The following is a 14495-nucleotide window of genomic DNA, read 5'->3' as shown; positions in this document are numbered from 1 at the left end:
AGACAGAGAGACAGAGGGAGAGAGAGAGACAGAGAGAGAGACAGAGAGAGAGAGACAGAGAGAGAGAGAGAGAGACAGAGAGAGACAGAGAGAGACAGAGAGAGACAGAGAGAGAGAGAGAGAGAGACAGAGAGAGACAGAGAGAGACAGAGAGAGACAGAGAGAGAGAGAGAGAGACAGAGAGACAGAGGGAGAGAGAGAGACAGAGAGAGAGAGAGAGACAGAGAGAGACAGAGAGAGACAGAGAGAGAGAGAGAGAGAGAGAGACAGAGAGAGAGAGAGACAGAGAGACAGAGAGAGAGAGAGACAGAGAGAGAGAGAGACAGAGAGAGAGAGAGAGACAGAGAGAGAGAGAGACAGAGAGAGAGACAGAGAGAGAGAGAGAGACAGAGAGAGAGAGACAGAGACAGAGAGAGAGACAGAGAGACAGAGAGAGAGAGACAGAGACAGAGAGAGAGAGAGACAGAGAGAGAGACAGAGAGAGAGAGAGAGACAGAGAGAGAGAGACAGAGACAGAGAGAGAGAGAGACAGAGAGAGAGAGAGAGACAGAGACAGAGAGAGAGACAGAGAGAGAGAGAGAGAGACAGAGACAGAGAGAGAGACAGAGAGAGAGACAGAGAGAGAGAGACAGAGAGAGAGAGAGAGAGAGAGAGAGAGAGAGAGAGAGAGAGAGAGAGAGAGAGAGAGAGAGAGAGACAGAGAGAGACAGAGAGAGAGACATGAAAAGATTCCAGCAGCAGCTCAAAGTGTAAAGACACGGCGAGCTCAGCTGTCATGAGCTGCTGATCTCCACACCGACTGCTGGAACAACATTGTGTTGGAGACTATTTAACGCTGCAGGAAGTATGCTGATGTGTAAATATTTAACATATTAACAGGATGTCACTGACATGTCTGTGGGCATGTAATTGAACAGTGTTGATAAGAGTGTCAGAAGCCGAGGTGCTGACCCGCCGCTGTGTGTTTTAGACTCCTCTTTAATCCCTGCTTATTGATTCTGAACCTCTGTGTTTCTCACCATCGGCAGCTCCGTGTTTGTCTGCAGCTCAGAGCGAAGCCGACATACAAACATGTATGAGCACAGGAGGAGGACGCTTTATTTGAGCTCATTTAAGCCTCCAGACATGCTATTACATCGGCACCTGGGAAACTAGTCGGACTCGCAAACCGGTTTGTCCAGCTACCGCTTGGCGTCTGACTGCAACAGGTGGAGGATTTAAGGGGGTGTGAGTGGAGACGAGCAATTTTCAAACAAGCGATCATTTCCTCCTGATTCACAAAGGGACACAAATGATGCTTAAGTTTGTGAGTGAAAACGTCCTCAGCTCTCAATGGATTCCAGATTTCTCTATTTCTGCATCTTTAAACAACTTAATAATAATAATTTATACTTTATTGATCCTGCGAGGGGAAATTCGTTTTTACACTGTCTAGTTAACATGCTACACAAAGATAGGCTGAAATACACACACATGCACAAACAGGATCCTATGGACATGCACTAATGGAGAGGTCTCAGAGTGAGGGGGCTGCCCACAGTGGGCGCTCCTGAGCTGGTGGGGGGGTTAGATGCCTTGCTCAAGGGCACCTCGGCAGTGCTCAGGAAGTGGACTGGCACCTCTCCAGCTACCAGGCCAATTTCCGGACTTGGACCGTGCCGGGACTTGAACCAGTGACCCTCCGATTCCCAACCCAATGACCCAATGACTCAAAGGTTAACTGAGTTTGGTAATGCTCCAGCGAATCGCTTTAGCTGGAAGCCATCAGAATCAGAAATACTTTATTAAATTCAATCATTACAGTTGCTCCAAAATATACTGTATAGCAGTAGAAATATAGTAATACAAATATTAATCAAATAGAATAGGAATGTAAGTAAGATATCAATAATAGGTACAAGAAATATTTACAGGAATAAGAGTAAAATGGAATATAAACACACATTATCAAGATTATTGAACTGTTTGTTTCAATATTTCACTTTGTTATCATTAACATATTATTCATTATTATTATATTGCAGTTTTAATAAATAATGAGTTATGATGGAGGTTACAGGCTGAAATAGTGCAGGGTCAGACGGAGTGTTTGTCACTCAAAGGGAGGAGTTATAAAGTTTGATGGCCACAGGCAGGAATGACTGCGGTGTAATTCAAACCCTGACGTTCTCAGTCTGAGACAGTCTCAGACAACTTTTCAGACGGTGTCACAGAGAATCTTTCACTCTCTATAAAGCCACCAGACTGCTACTCATACTCAGCATCGTTTTATACATGACTGTATAAACAGTTACACGCCGTGTGGCCGATAGCTTCTATAGAGTTTACTCGCCAAATGGAAAATCAACAGATCAAAGTTGGTCCATCATCCATACGGACTGAACTGTAAAGAAGAGCCCATAAATGGTCTCCATGACGACCTTCAGACGACATGGATCAGCTCCTTCTATGTGATCAAAAGTATGATTTTTTTTACACTTCAGTTTAACACTTTTAATTTGTTGCTGCTTCCTGTTTGCATGTGAAGCCAGAGCAACGTTCAGATAAAGTTCTCTGGGAATCGTTTTAATTTGAATATCAACAACAGGAACTGATCTGGAGTCTGTAGCTGTAACTTCAGCCAAACAAAAGTCTCCCTAAGTGAAGATGTGGTCCCTAAACACTCCCTCTGCGTTCACACACACCACGCGCTGAAAGAGCCGCCATCGCAAATACACACACACACATCGGCTACATGGTCAGTGTGTGAGGGAATCTGAGAAACAACTCGATCCATGAAGAGAATCTATGATCCGATACACGGCCAGTTATTACCACATAAAGACAGAACACAGTGCAGGTAAAAGAAGTGGTTTTATAAAAGACGTCTGGCAGGATTAAAGAAAACGATGTAACAGCTGTTTCCTGTTTTTAGAAAAACAACATGTAACTGTTAGACAGAGAGGTCTTATCTTTTTCTCTCTCTGAAATGTTGTCACACACTCTGAATATCTGAGCAGGACCAGCACTTTCTGAGGACCGTCTTTCTTTTAGAGGTAACCTTAAAAACCTGATGTTCTGTTCCCAGAGCTCAAACAGGAGCTCTTCAGAGGAACAGTGCGACGTCAGAGTGTTGGCTGGAAAAACGGCAGCAGGAGTAACAATGTTAGTTTTAGGATTTAGCGCCCTGTTTGATTACAACACGATGGCACCGTCCACATTCATTCTCCAGCAAGCAAGATTATGCAATTACAAAAACAAACACGGGCTGTCCTAATTCGCTGCACTTCAAAATGAAATCTGTGAATTCCTCCACTGTTGCAGTGATTCCCCGGGATGCCCGCTCTGCTCTCGGTTTCCTTTTGTTGCAGTTGTTCTTTTACTGGTTTGTGAACAATAATGTATCCGTTATATAATTCATCATGAGGGGCTGGAAAAGTAAAAAAGAAGCCTTCATACAGAGTGTGTCAAATCCTGACAGAACACCTGATGACTGTTTGATGGATTTATACGTGCAGAGTTAGCACAGCTCTGTTTCTATTGTTCGGGGCGGGATCGCCTTTGAGGGGTCCAATGAGCCCGTCGGCACTTCTCTAATGAGTCATCGCTGCATCTCAACATCCCGCGAGTGCAACAGAATAATATTAAAAATGTTACGAGTTTATTAGATACATAAATTACAGTTATAGATCACACTGGTGAAGCAGGGTGATTTGAGAGTTATTATTCTATTGTGCTGCTACATATTTAACTGTCAGTACTTTCGATCAAGAAAACCAGACATGTTTAGACGTTCCATCGCCAGCCTTCCAGCCAGTGTGTGTGTGTGTGTGTGTGTGTGTGTGTGTGTGTGTGTGTGTGTGTGTGTGTGTGTGTGTGTGTGTGTGTGTGTGTGTGTGTGTGTGTGTGTGTGTGTCTGACTCTGTATGTGCCGCTCCCTGCTGTGCCATGAACTCACAGACTGAGACACCGCTATAACACCGTCGGGGAATCAGTATGACCGTACAACGGTGGGATGATGGCTGAACTTAGTTACAGCGCTCTTTCACCTCATTGTGCTTGAAGGTATAAATGTGGCTTTCTATTGGATGAAAAAGGGGTACAATCTTTTTCAGCGTTAACACACAGCTCTACAGGATCCTACTAAGTCAGAGCGGTGCTGTGTCTATCACCTAGCTTACAGTATTAACATAGAAAATACGTATTGACTGTATGGTGATATTTATTGTGCTGCCTGAGTCTCACATCTAAAGAAGGTCAGTTTCCAAATGGCTCCGACCATCTGGGAGCCGGCCTCGCAGAGTCTCCGTCTTCACTTGTATCTCCACCTCCTGGAGAACTTGGTCACGTCTCGTCTCCTCAACAGCGGGTCCTCCTCTCGCCCTCGCCCCCCCCCCCCCCCCCATCTCATCTCAACAGCCTCCAGTGTTGCTGTCAAAGTCTCACCTCGCTGCCAGAGGACACAGCCTCGGCCCGCCGAGAATGTGGCAGCACCACGCTATCTCCAAAGTGCCACATTTAACTGCCCCCCCGCCCACCCCCCTTCCTTCACCCGACAGCTAGCATGTGGCTTCAACCTTCCCACACGCCCCACTGCTACTGCTAAAACTGTGCATGTGTAAAAAGTTTGTCAGTTTTGTACACTATTTCTGCAGCTTTTGTTATTTTCAGAAACTGATTTCACAGATTGAATCCACACACGTCCGTCTCCTCTCACGTTTCCATCCCAAATTAAACTTGTTGCTCTAAAGCAAGACAACGAGATATGGATGGGATGAGGCTCTCCCACAAAGCGACCGTGTCGTCCAGTTATACTGGAGGCATTATTGTAATAATAATGACCTCACTGACATGTTTTAGCTGAAGTTTCCCATTACTGTGAGCCCTGCTAACTGATATACTCAGCAGCGGTGTATTCATGCTTTTACACGTCCATTAGCCGAGGCTTTTATCTCTGCAGCTCCAGCATCACGATGAGCAATAAATAAAAAAGCTCATATCCAGAAGAAATCATTTCATAAACCACATGCACAGAAGGATAACACATCACTGCTTGTTTTGATGCATCAATGTAGACACACCTGTTCCTGGTGCCTTCTTTTTAAACCTACAATGACCGTTTGTGCAGCCTAAATGACCTTCTCCTATCCCGCTGCTAATCTGATGAAGGAGGTTTTATCAACCGATAATCAGTGTTTTGTTCAGGTGGAGTTAAAGTGAATGTTGTCAGCAGCTCCTCACTGGTACTCGGTAGCCAATCGTTGGGATTAACGTCCGGCATCAGTCAGGGTTTGTGTGCATCTAATGAGGAGCGGCGAACTCAATTAGCATGGTGGCAACAAGCTTTACAGCCCAACGAGATGATCCTGATTATGTTCTCAAAGGTTAAAAACAAACCAACTGGACTAAATACCAATGATTTTTATTCTGCATGTGAGGCAGGATGCACACGGCAAGCAACACGATGTCGCTCAGTATTACCTCAAAGGATATTTCATAAAAGACTTCAGTTGTGTAGGAACACTTTAAAGTAAGTGAAGACAAGACAAAGGCAGCGTGCGATAGAGACGGTTTTGCTCGGTCAGGCGGCGTGCGCCCATTCACACTGGATCCGTTACTGGATGGTAATGGTATTCGGGACAGCCCTTGAAATAATACTAGGGTGTCTGGCCGGAGGAACTCAAGGTGAAGTCTGAGCGGAAAATGCGGATGTTTGCGTTCACACATGCAGCTCCTCCTGGAGATCTTCAGGAGATTCCTGCAAGTGTGAAAGCTATAAACTATTAGAGGAAGATTTGAGTATAATTTAATAGTGAGTGGTATCCAGTGAAGTCCAGGTACAGGTCTTTGTGTTGTGTGTTTGGGTGTAGCACTAAGCCTCTCGTGGTGTAAAGATCTTCATGTTGATGGACTCTTTATCTAAAGGATTAAAGGCTGCTGACTTATTTACTTCTCACGAGGGTTGTGTGTGTCTTAAAGCTAGAGAGGTGTGCTTCGGCACGCTACAGTATCTCATGCACGAGTACGCGACATGGACATGAAGTGTAATCGATCTGCAGAGTAACTCAACTATTAGTATTTATTATCATCCTTCTCTGTGCTCGAGAGCCAAACTGGAAGACAACGTTCCTGCAAATGTGGATTCATCCGCCACTGAAAATAGTCCCCAACACATGCAGCATTTCATTTTACTGACTTGATGTAAAAGAAGGGATGTGACCGATTAGCTACCTTAACGATTACACATCGTCACCCTCGCTAGTCCCCAGAAAAAGGAACCGAAACCTGCAAGATCATTTGATAACAAACAAACGTGAAACAAAACCAACGACTGCCTGGAAGAAGGAAACAACATTTCTCACCTTACTGAACATCGTCACAAATGATGAGCAGTCACGTAAACGAGACACAATATGCAAAAATATAGTTTAAAAAAAAGGAGGGGCAGAGGACCATAAAACCGTTATGTACCCGTTATAAAGCAAGTTGTTTGATGTTTGAGGAGAATCTGGTATTTTTAAAGCTCTCTTTTTGAATACTTCAGGGTTCAGACTACTTGTGGTGGGTGACGACGCTAAACGCTAAACGCTATGATGGATAGGCCGGGTCTTTGTAATATAGCAATAAGTAAGGTACTTTACCTGCTTTTTGTAAAGTGTCTCGAGATAACACTTGTTATGAGTTGATGCTATACAAACAAAAACTGAAAAAATTGAATTGAAATGAAACATTTTGGAATAGCTCCAGTAAATCGCTGAATCCTCAAAACAGGCTGCGATGGCTGCAACATAATCCTGAGAACCCAAATGAGCCGAACCGAATTACAATTTACAGAATGAAGACAGTGACACCGCTTCTTTTCTAGCCCAACGACAACTGTGCAACGTAAACGTTCTGTTTTTAACAATGAAGTCTGGCCGTGTTCGAGGAGAACGACATGGCAGCTGATTTTCATTGAAGAAATATCTTACTCTACAACAAGTGTTTCTATTTCTGATGGGATCTTTTCTGTAATGAAACAACAATCTGAAGTTTGGGGGAAATGTTGAAGCCATAACGGCCTGTTTCAGCGCTGCAGGCTGAACAATGAAAAACTTTTTCTGTGTCATTAAGAACCAACATCACGGCTTAAATAAGACTAACACACTATTACTCTTTCACCCATGTCGGTTAATATTGACATTTGTCAGCTGAGCAACATAATGAGCTGTTGTCAAGACGTGCCGGAGGGGGAGAATTCATTACAAACCCTGAGGGCCTTTTAAGCTGAGCACTGAAGGTGAAATGATTGTTTTTAAACATGTACAGGGGGCGGGGCCTCTCGCCTCTTTATGACATATTAATGGTTACAAGAGATATAGGAGGTAATGATTGATTCCACATCATTAAAACTCTGGTATATGAATGGGAATCAATGTAGGCCGTTATGTAATATCCCTTTATTCAATCATTTTAGGTGGAACAATCAACAGGCTTCAGATTCATTACTGTGTCTAACACACTGCGCGGATCACTGCGTTCTGCTGATCTGCCAAGACAAGCCCGTGAGTCAATGAATAGCTGACCTCCGCCGAAATCGCCCCGGTTCAAAATATGATGTCTGTTTTAACCCACATGTGCACTTGTAGAGCCTCTCTACTCGTGTGTGTGTGTGTGTGTGTGTGTGTGTGTGTGTGTGTGTGTGTGTGTGTGTGTGTGTGTGTGTGTGTGTGTGTGTGTGTGTGTGTGTCAGGAGCAGTTTGTGATTAATAAGGTGTAGAAGTGTAAACAAAATCTACACAAATGCAGTATGACTTTACAAAGCTGCTCACACACACACACACACACACACACACACACACACACACACACACACACACACACACACACACACACACACACACACACACACACACACACACACACACACACACACACACACACACACACACACACACACACACACACAGAGGGGTTTTCATTCGACTTACTGTGACATTTATAAACCTGGTATGAAATGCATCTATCTCATTAACCAAATACCAACCACATCCTCTTCGATTTTCAGATGCATGCTACATGAAACCTGTTCTGAAGAGACACATTCAAAGGCCTGATGAGCTGCGTAGAGGGGACAAAGGGATGTGCAATTATGTGTGGATGTTTGGGGGGGGGGGTGTATTATTTAAATCTGATGTCAGCTGTAGCCTCATCTGATGGCCTACTCGTACTGCAAACAGCATGGATGAGCACAGGAGCGATGCATGGTTTGCTCCACACAGCACTTACACAAACACAAAACAAGACTCAGCAGCTGGAAATAATGTGCAGAACATGCTCCACAAAATGTATAAACGATCTCAGTGTCACTGAAGCACGCCTGGAGGATGATGGGAATGTTTTACAGAATATAACAGATATATATAAACTGCATGCAGAAGCATTACAACCAGCAGCTGTGAGCTTCTGTATCAACATGCTGCAGCTGAAAGATGCTAATTCAGTGATTGCATGGTTGTTGTTTTTGCAAAAAGCTCTACAGTCATATTTCTCAGAGGATCCAAAGTACTATTCACAAACACCGATGGCCTCAATGAATGTGCTGCAAAGGAAACATATTTATGGTGTGGTTATAAGTGAAGGAAGCCTGGGAGGTATGGTGAGCGTTTGTCAGAATAATGTGACACTAATTGCAAAGGAAGAACTCCATCAACACTTCATATTGTTACCAAAAATAAAAGAGAAAATCATGGGAAATCTTCTGCATCACAACCTACTTTTCTGGTTTCGTTAGATTTTCTGAATCACTAGAATAAGTTGCTGATGCATTTTTAGGAGTAAGATGGTTTGAAAATTGCGTCTTGGCATCATTTTTTGTTGTTGTTGTTGTTGCATGTTTGCAGAAAGCTCCACAGTCACATTTCTGTGAGTATCTACAGTAAGTCACAGGTTTGAAGAGGAAGCACGCCTCCACCTCCCTACACGGCTGCAAAGCATTTACAATGTATATTGACGAAATTAGCAGGCAGACAGCTCAACACCACACCACAGCGCTTTGTTAATGTGCTTACCTGGGCTCAGGCAGGATGATTTTCTTACTCGCCCGGGCCGCTGGAGTAGATTTGCTCTTCTCCATCGCCATCAAATAACTGACATCGGCGAGCACTGCTTCGAGGTCCGCCATCTTTCGACCCTGGTGCGACCAAATCAATAAAAATAAAATAAAACCCGGGGCTGGGGATGGGTTCTGGTTTTGGATGATTATACAAAACAATGTCCTCCTCCAGATAACATGAAGCAGTGAAGGTGCGTGACGGGGGGCCCAGCGGAGCGGACGGCGGGGCTGACCATCGACTGGAGCGGCTGGTGTCGTTGTCTCCGGCTGCCCTCACACTCCCATCATTGTGACAGAAAAAGGGAAATTGAGGAGGGTAGACATTTGGGTGACAGGTTACTGCAGAAATAACACACAGTCACCATGCAGGGCCGCCTGATCTCCGTCGTTGTAATCCCATTTAGTGCAGAAACGCAGGTTTCTCCATGCAGGGCGTATTGTGAGAGAAATGCTGCAAGAAGGGAAAAAAAGGGGGCCAGATGAGATCTCGTTTTTTTAAGGCTTCCTCGCTTTATAGTCTCACAGAGATGTACCAGATGCTGGATTCTGGAGACAGCTGTCAAATCCTACAGGTCTCTGAGGGGGGGGGGGGAGGTGGGGGGGGGGGGACTCTCCTGGTCCTCTTGGTGGAAATCCGCCTGGACGACTGGTCTTTCTCCAGTGCTGCATGTGTTTCAGTGTCTTTAAAATGTAAACACTGCGCTTTCAAAAAAATAAAATAAAAGAAATGCTCCAATTTCAGAGGCTGCACAGTGACAGCAGAAAACAATAAAACCCGGACACGTGTTGCAACCGGAAAAAGGGAAAATTAGGAGGTGACAGGTTGAAATGTGTCTCAGTGAGGAGGACACTGCTGCTGTTTGTAGCAACAACTAAAAAATGCAAATCTCTTAGAAGCGTTTTGGCACACAAGCTCAGGACTCCATGAAATCTTCAGAGCGCTTCTTGTTGTTTATGTTGCCGTCCTGCTCCTCCTCCTGCTCCTCCTGCTCCTCCTCCTGCTCCTCCTGCTGCTGCTGCTGGCTTCCTGTAAGACTGAAATGTCCCCCAACGGCTCATCAATCATACAAAAATGTCCTTACAGATGTAGTTTAACACCTCTGGATGGTTAACACCGAATCCAGTAGGAGAAAGAAGGTGAGAGGAGCTAATAAAGATAAACCCGACACGACTCTCTGGGAGCTAACGCGCGTTTAGCCTGCTGCCAATATCGATATCTACTAGTTAGCCGCCACGCTAGCTTAGCAAAATGAAACCTGCTAGCCTCAGTGGGCTAACTATCGAGTGAGGTGTGGAGTGATTTATCATCTAGTTTGAATTATTTCCGTCCAGAAGACACACAGAAACGCTCCCGTTGCCCAGCCGTAAACACACCAACAGAAACACTGGCTCGATTTCAAAACAGTAAAATATCGTGAAGCTAACGGCTGCGAGTTCAAACGGCTGCTCGTGTCGGGGAAGTCCTGCACCGTTTCCGAGAAGTCTCCAAGAGTCCGAAACGGCTTTAAAAACCAAGAGAACCCCGCAGGAAGTAATCCATAGCTTCTTGTTGAGTAACCCCGGGCGTTGGGGTTGAGGGGGGGGGGGGGACACTCCTCGCCTGCAGACCCAGCACAGAGCGACTGACTGTGGGCTGATGGTGACGCTGATGGTGGTGTTGGTGGAGGATAGTGATGGGAGTTCCGGTTCTTTTCGGTGATTCGGATCTTTTGGCTCGACTCAGCAATAAGAGTCGACTTTTTCGGCTACTAAAGTTTCTTCATTTAGACCTAAGGAAGAGGATTAGGGCAACACATTAAAACAAATAAAACAAATAAAAAATAGAATTCTGACTTTATTCTCAGAATTTTGAGAATAAAGTCAGAATTCTGTTTTTTGTGTGGCCCTAATCCTCTTCCGTATAGACTCAGTGGTGTCCAAACTTTTTTTCTTGCGGGCCAAAATTGTCGTGTTAGAATCGCTCGTGGGCCACAGGTTTTTTTTTTTTTAATAGAGTTGAAAAGATAGTCAGGCTTTGTAGATCAGAACCAAAAGGCTCGCTAAAGAAACCCTTTAATAAAAAGAAATCAAATATTTAGATTTCTTCGTTCTACTTTATTTGTTTTTTTCCTCAGAATCAAGCCTGTAACGTGGTTCATGTTTTTGGAAAAGCTTTCTGCATTTAGCTCAGGTCATTAAATGGTTAAACAACAGTCCGCTAGTTTACAAAAAATTTGGAAAATAGTAAAAGCTGTAGATTTAAAAAAAAAAAACAACAACATACATGTTCCTGAACATTTTCTATTTTAGGAATATTGTTCATCCCTTGTTAATATGAAAAATAAAAATAAGAAAATGTGCCGATCTTAATCGAGGCCTCGGGACAAAATCTTCTGATTCTTCATTTGAAGTCACGGGCCACAAAAAATCCCCCCAAGGGCCACAAATGGCCCTCGGGCCGCACTTTGGCCACCCCTGATTTAGACCAACTAGAGTTCCATTAGTTTCATAAATAATTACTGTTATGTGTTTTCAAAAACATATATCACTCATCTTTTATATTTATTACACTGCTTCTATGCTACCAGTTAAAAGCTAGTCACGAGCCCTTTTCAGACCGCCGTTTCAAATCTCGGTATTCACATCCCCGTGCCGTTTCTCCTTCAATATGGATGTCGCTGAGGCATAATGGAGGGTCCTCTGTACCGTCTTCAAGAAGTAGCCTAACAAAGTGCGTTAAAGAGGCGAGACGGGAAAGGCGGAGCCAGAGCTGAGTGTGTGTGCATGTCTAACTGTGTGTGTGTATGTGGAGCTCCCTCTGTGCTCTGCGCAGTTACCCGATGTGAATTTACAGACTGGGGCACCGATATCACACCGTTAGGGATTCAATAAGAATGTACAAAGACATTGACGGCTTGGCTAAGTTACAGCGATGTTGCAGAAACACAGTTTAACCCACATTCTAACATATTGTCTGCTAGATACTAAATCAGTACTGAATACTAACTTGACTGTTAGTATGGCGTTAGCAACAGACTAAATAATGGGTCGTGACGTTCTTTAAATCCAAGCTAAGTGGGATAAGTTCGCGTCTAGCTAGCACAACAATTGGTCCGTACCATAGACTGTTTGAATCATTTTAGTATTATTGGACAACATATAAAATGCATTACAGTACAGTTACTTTTAATTTTGGCTGGCTGGCGAGCTCTGCTGCTGGACAGTCTGAGACCGGCAATGTAGGGCAGTTTAGTACGACTTGTGTGGATATACACAAAATTGCTTACTATGATTCAGATCGTACGTCATACTCAATGTGACGTCATATTTATTATGAATAGTAGGAAAGAAAGCGGTTTCGGACACAGCCTTTGACACTGTGTTGGCTAAAGTAGCCCCAAATAATAACACTATCTCTTAAAATGTTTATTTAGGCTGATTACATTGTGATAAGTTGCAAGAAAAAAACCTACTAAATAATATGGTTCCTAAACACAACATAGAAGGATAGATGGAAGGACGACTGGATGATAGATAGTGATGCATTTAAAGGAGTCGTTTCTTAAAGCAGATTCGTTCTTGAACGGCACATTACTCGTGAAGGAGGGGGAGGGAGCGCTGGGAGATGTAAATTAGCTGGCAGCGGTTAGTTTGACTGTTAAAGTAACCTGTTACCTCAATGATACAACTTATGCAAAACATTTTCTTAACCACATTCTTAAGTTAAACAGCAAACACAAAACGGCACTCCTCTCTCCTACCTCTTCACGGTTTATAGTTGGTAAATTAATTATGTATTTATATTTAAAATACTTTGTAGCCTATTGATTTTACAAATAACTAATAATAATGAGAAGAAATCTGCTTTAGAAATAAAGAGATTTCCTTATTCACATAAAAGAACCGGCTCTTACAGCTGACTCGTGTTCCCTTCAGGTGCTCCCAAAATGCTCAGAGTTTTCAGGTTAAAGAGCCGTTCGCTAAACCTCGGTGTGTTCTAAAGCTTTTAATTTGAGTCTTGAGTCGTGTCTGGTTGTTCTGTGATGTTTTAAACAAGTGTTAACCAGTGAAGTGTGTGAACTACACTGCAGATTGTCTACTCGGTGGTGTAGCTGTGGCTCAGCGGTTGATCGTTTCTTAACCGGAAGGTCGAGGGTTGGATCCCCAGCTCCTGAAACACGTCAGAAAAATGGCAAGACACTTAACCCCAGGTTGCTCCTGCTGCTTCGGCAGCGGCAAATGTCTATGCATGGGATTTAGCTAATACTGCAACCTCTGCCATCAGTGTGTGAATGTGTAAGTGTGACCTGCGTTGTAAAAGCACTTTGAACAGTCAGAAGCAGCCAGTCAGTAGAAGTGGTTTGGCCTCTCCTTATCCCCCCTAATGGACGGCTTTAAACGTTGTTCAAACAGCTCTACACGCCCTCTCTTCACCCTCACTGCTCTGTTTATTATAAACAAGAAACCAACTGTAAATTGGTAATAGTCCACGTCTGAACTCTCACTATGACGCTTGTGTAAAATGTTCTTAAACCAGTATGAGATGTTGCAAATAGAGAATACAATACAGAACATCACAATTAATTAATGCTGTACAGCACATGGTATGACATCATCATGAAAACTTCTCTCAGCACCCCGACCTGAAAGTGACCGCGTCCCTGGGGTTCACTTTGGGGAAAATAATAACACATCATGCCCCCTAAAAAAGATTAACCAAAATGTATTCGACAGCAATGAACTGTTACAGCCTAATATCTCATTTCAACGTACAAACGACCAAATTAAGAATTTTCAATCCTTTTCTTTTCCCCACATAAAGGCATTTACGTTGGTCACCCATGAGTTTGCCTAAAGTGACATAAGTTTTGTCAACTCGGCAAGTCATTTTTAGTTTCTATTTTTTTTACATGAGGGAGGTCATTTTCCAAGTCGTGTATTCACTTCTCCGATTATTCCCTCAGCACCTGAAGGCAGCAGGCAGCTCTTTCCTTCCGCCCGTTAGAGGGGATTCCGTCCACTCGGTTTTTTTGTCTTCATTTGTCCGTTTCCAAGCACACGACCTTTTATGATAAGTTAATGTAACATATATTTATGTTCATATATTCTTTCTCACAGTGTGGCACCGCTTGTTTTGTGGACCAACTTCCTCCCACTGCGGCGGGAAGGCAGCTAGCAAAACCCGGAGAGGAACCGGCTGACTGGAGCGGGACCACAATGGAGGACAGGGTTTGTATTTTCGATTTTTCTTTGAGATTATTCAAGCAAAATCAGCATTTGATTCATTTTTTTTTATAACAAGTAATGAACCCCACATCGAGCTGCATGTACAGGTAAATACAGAAACAGTTTAAATAAGAGAAGGTTTCTGTTTTTAAAGGGGACATATTCTGAAAAATCCACTCCTACAGTGTTGTTGAACATATATTTGGGTAACCTGAGA

General features: G+C 43.6%; 1 protein-coding gene across 1 annotated transcript in view; it reads right to left on the bottom strand.

The window, feature by feature from the left end:
* The window catches only part of grk3 (G protein-coupled receptor kinase 3), a gene marked incomplete in the record, with an annotated part of 65673 nt that extends 54994 nt beyond the window's left edge, over window positions 1–10679 (bottom strand). Inside the window, 1 exon segment of the mRNA XM_065965490.1 lies at window positions 9030–10679. Within this exon segment, the coding sequence (XP_065821562.1) occupies window positions 9030–9142 (113 nt within the window).
* Window positions 10680–14495: the final 3816 nt, after the last annotated feature.

This window comes from Labrus bergylta, chromosome 17 (assembly GCF_963930695.1).
Source record: "Labrus bergylta chromosome 17, fLabBer1.1, whole genome shotgun sequence".
In the NCBI taxonomy this organism is placed as follows: Eukaryota; Metazoa; Chordata; class Actinopteri; order Labriformes; family Labridae; genus Labrus; species Labrus bergylta.
Note: the sequence above shows the minus strand (reverse complement) of the source record. Positions and strands in the feature narration are given on the sequence as shown.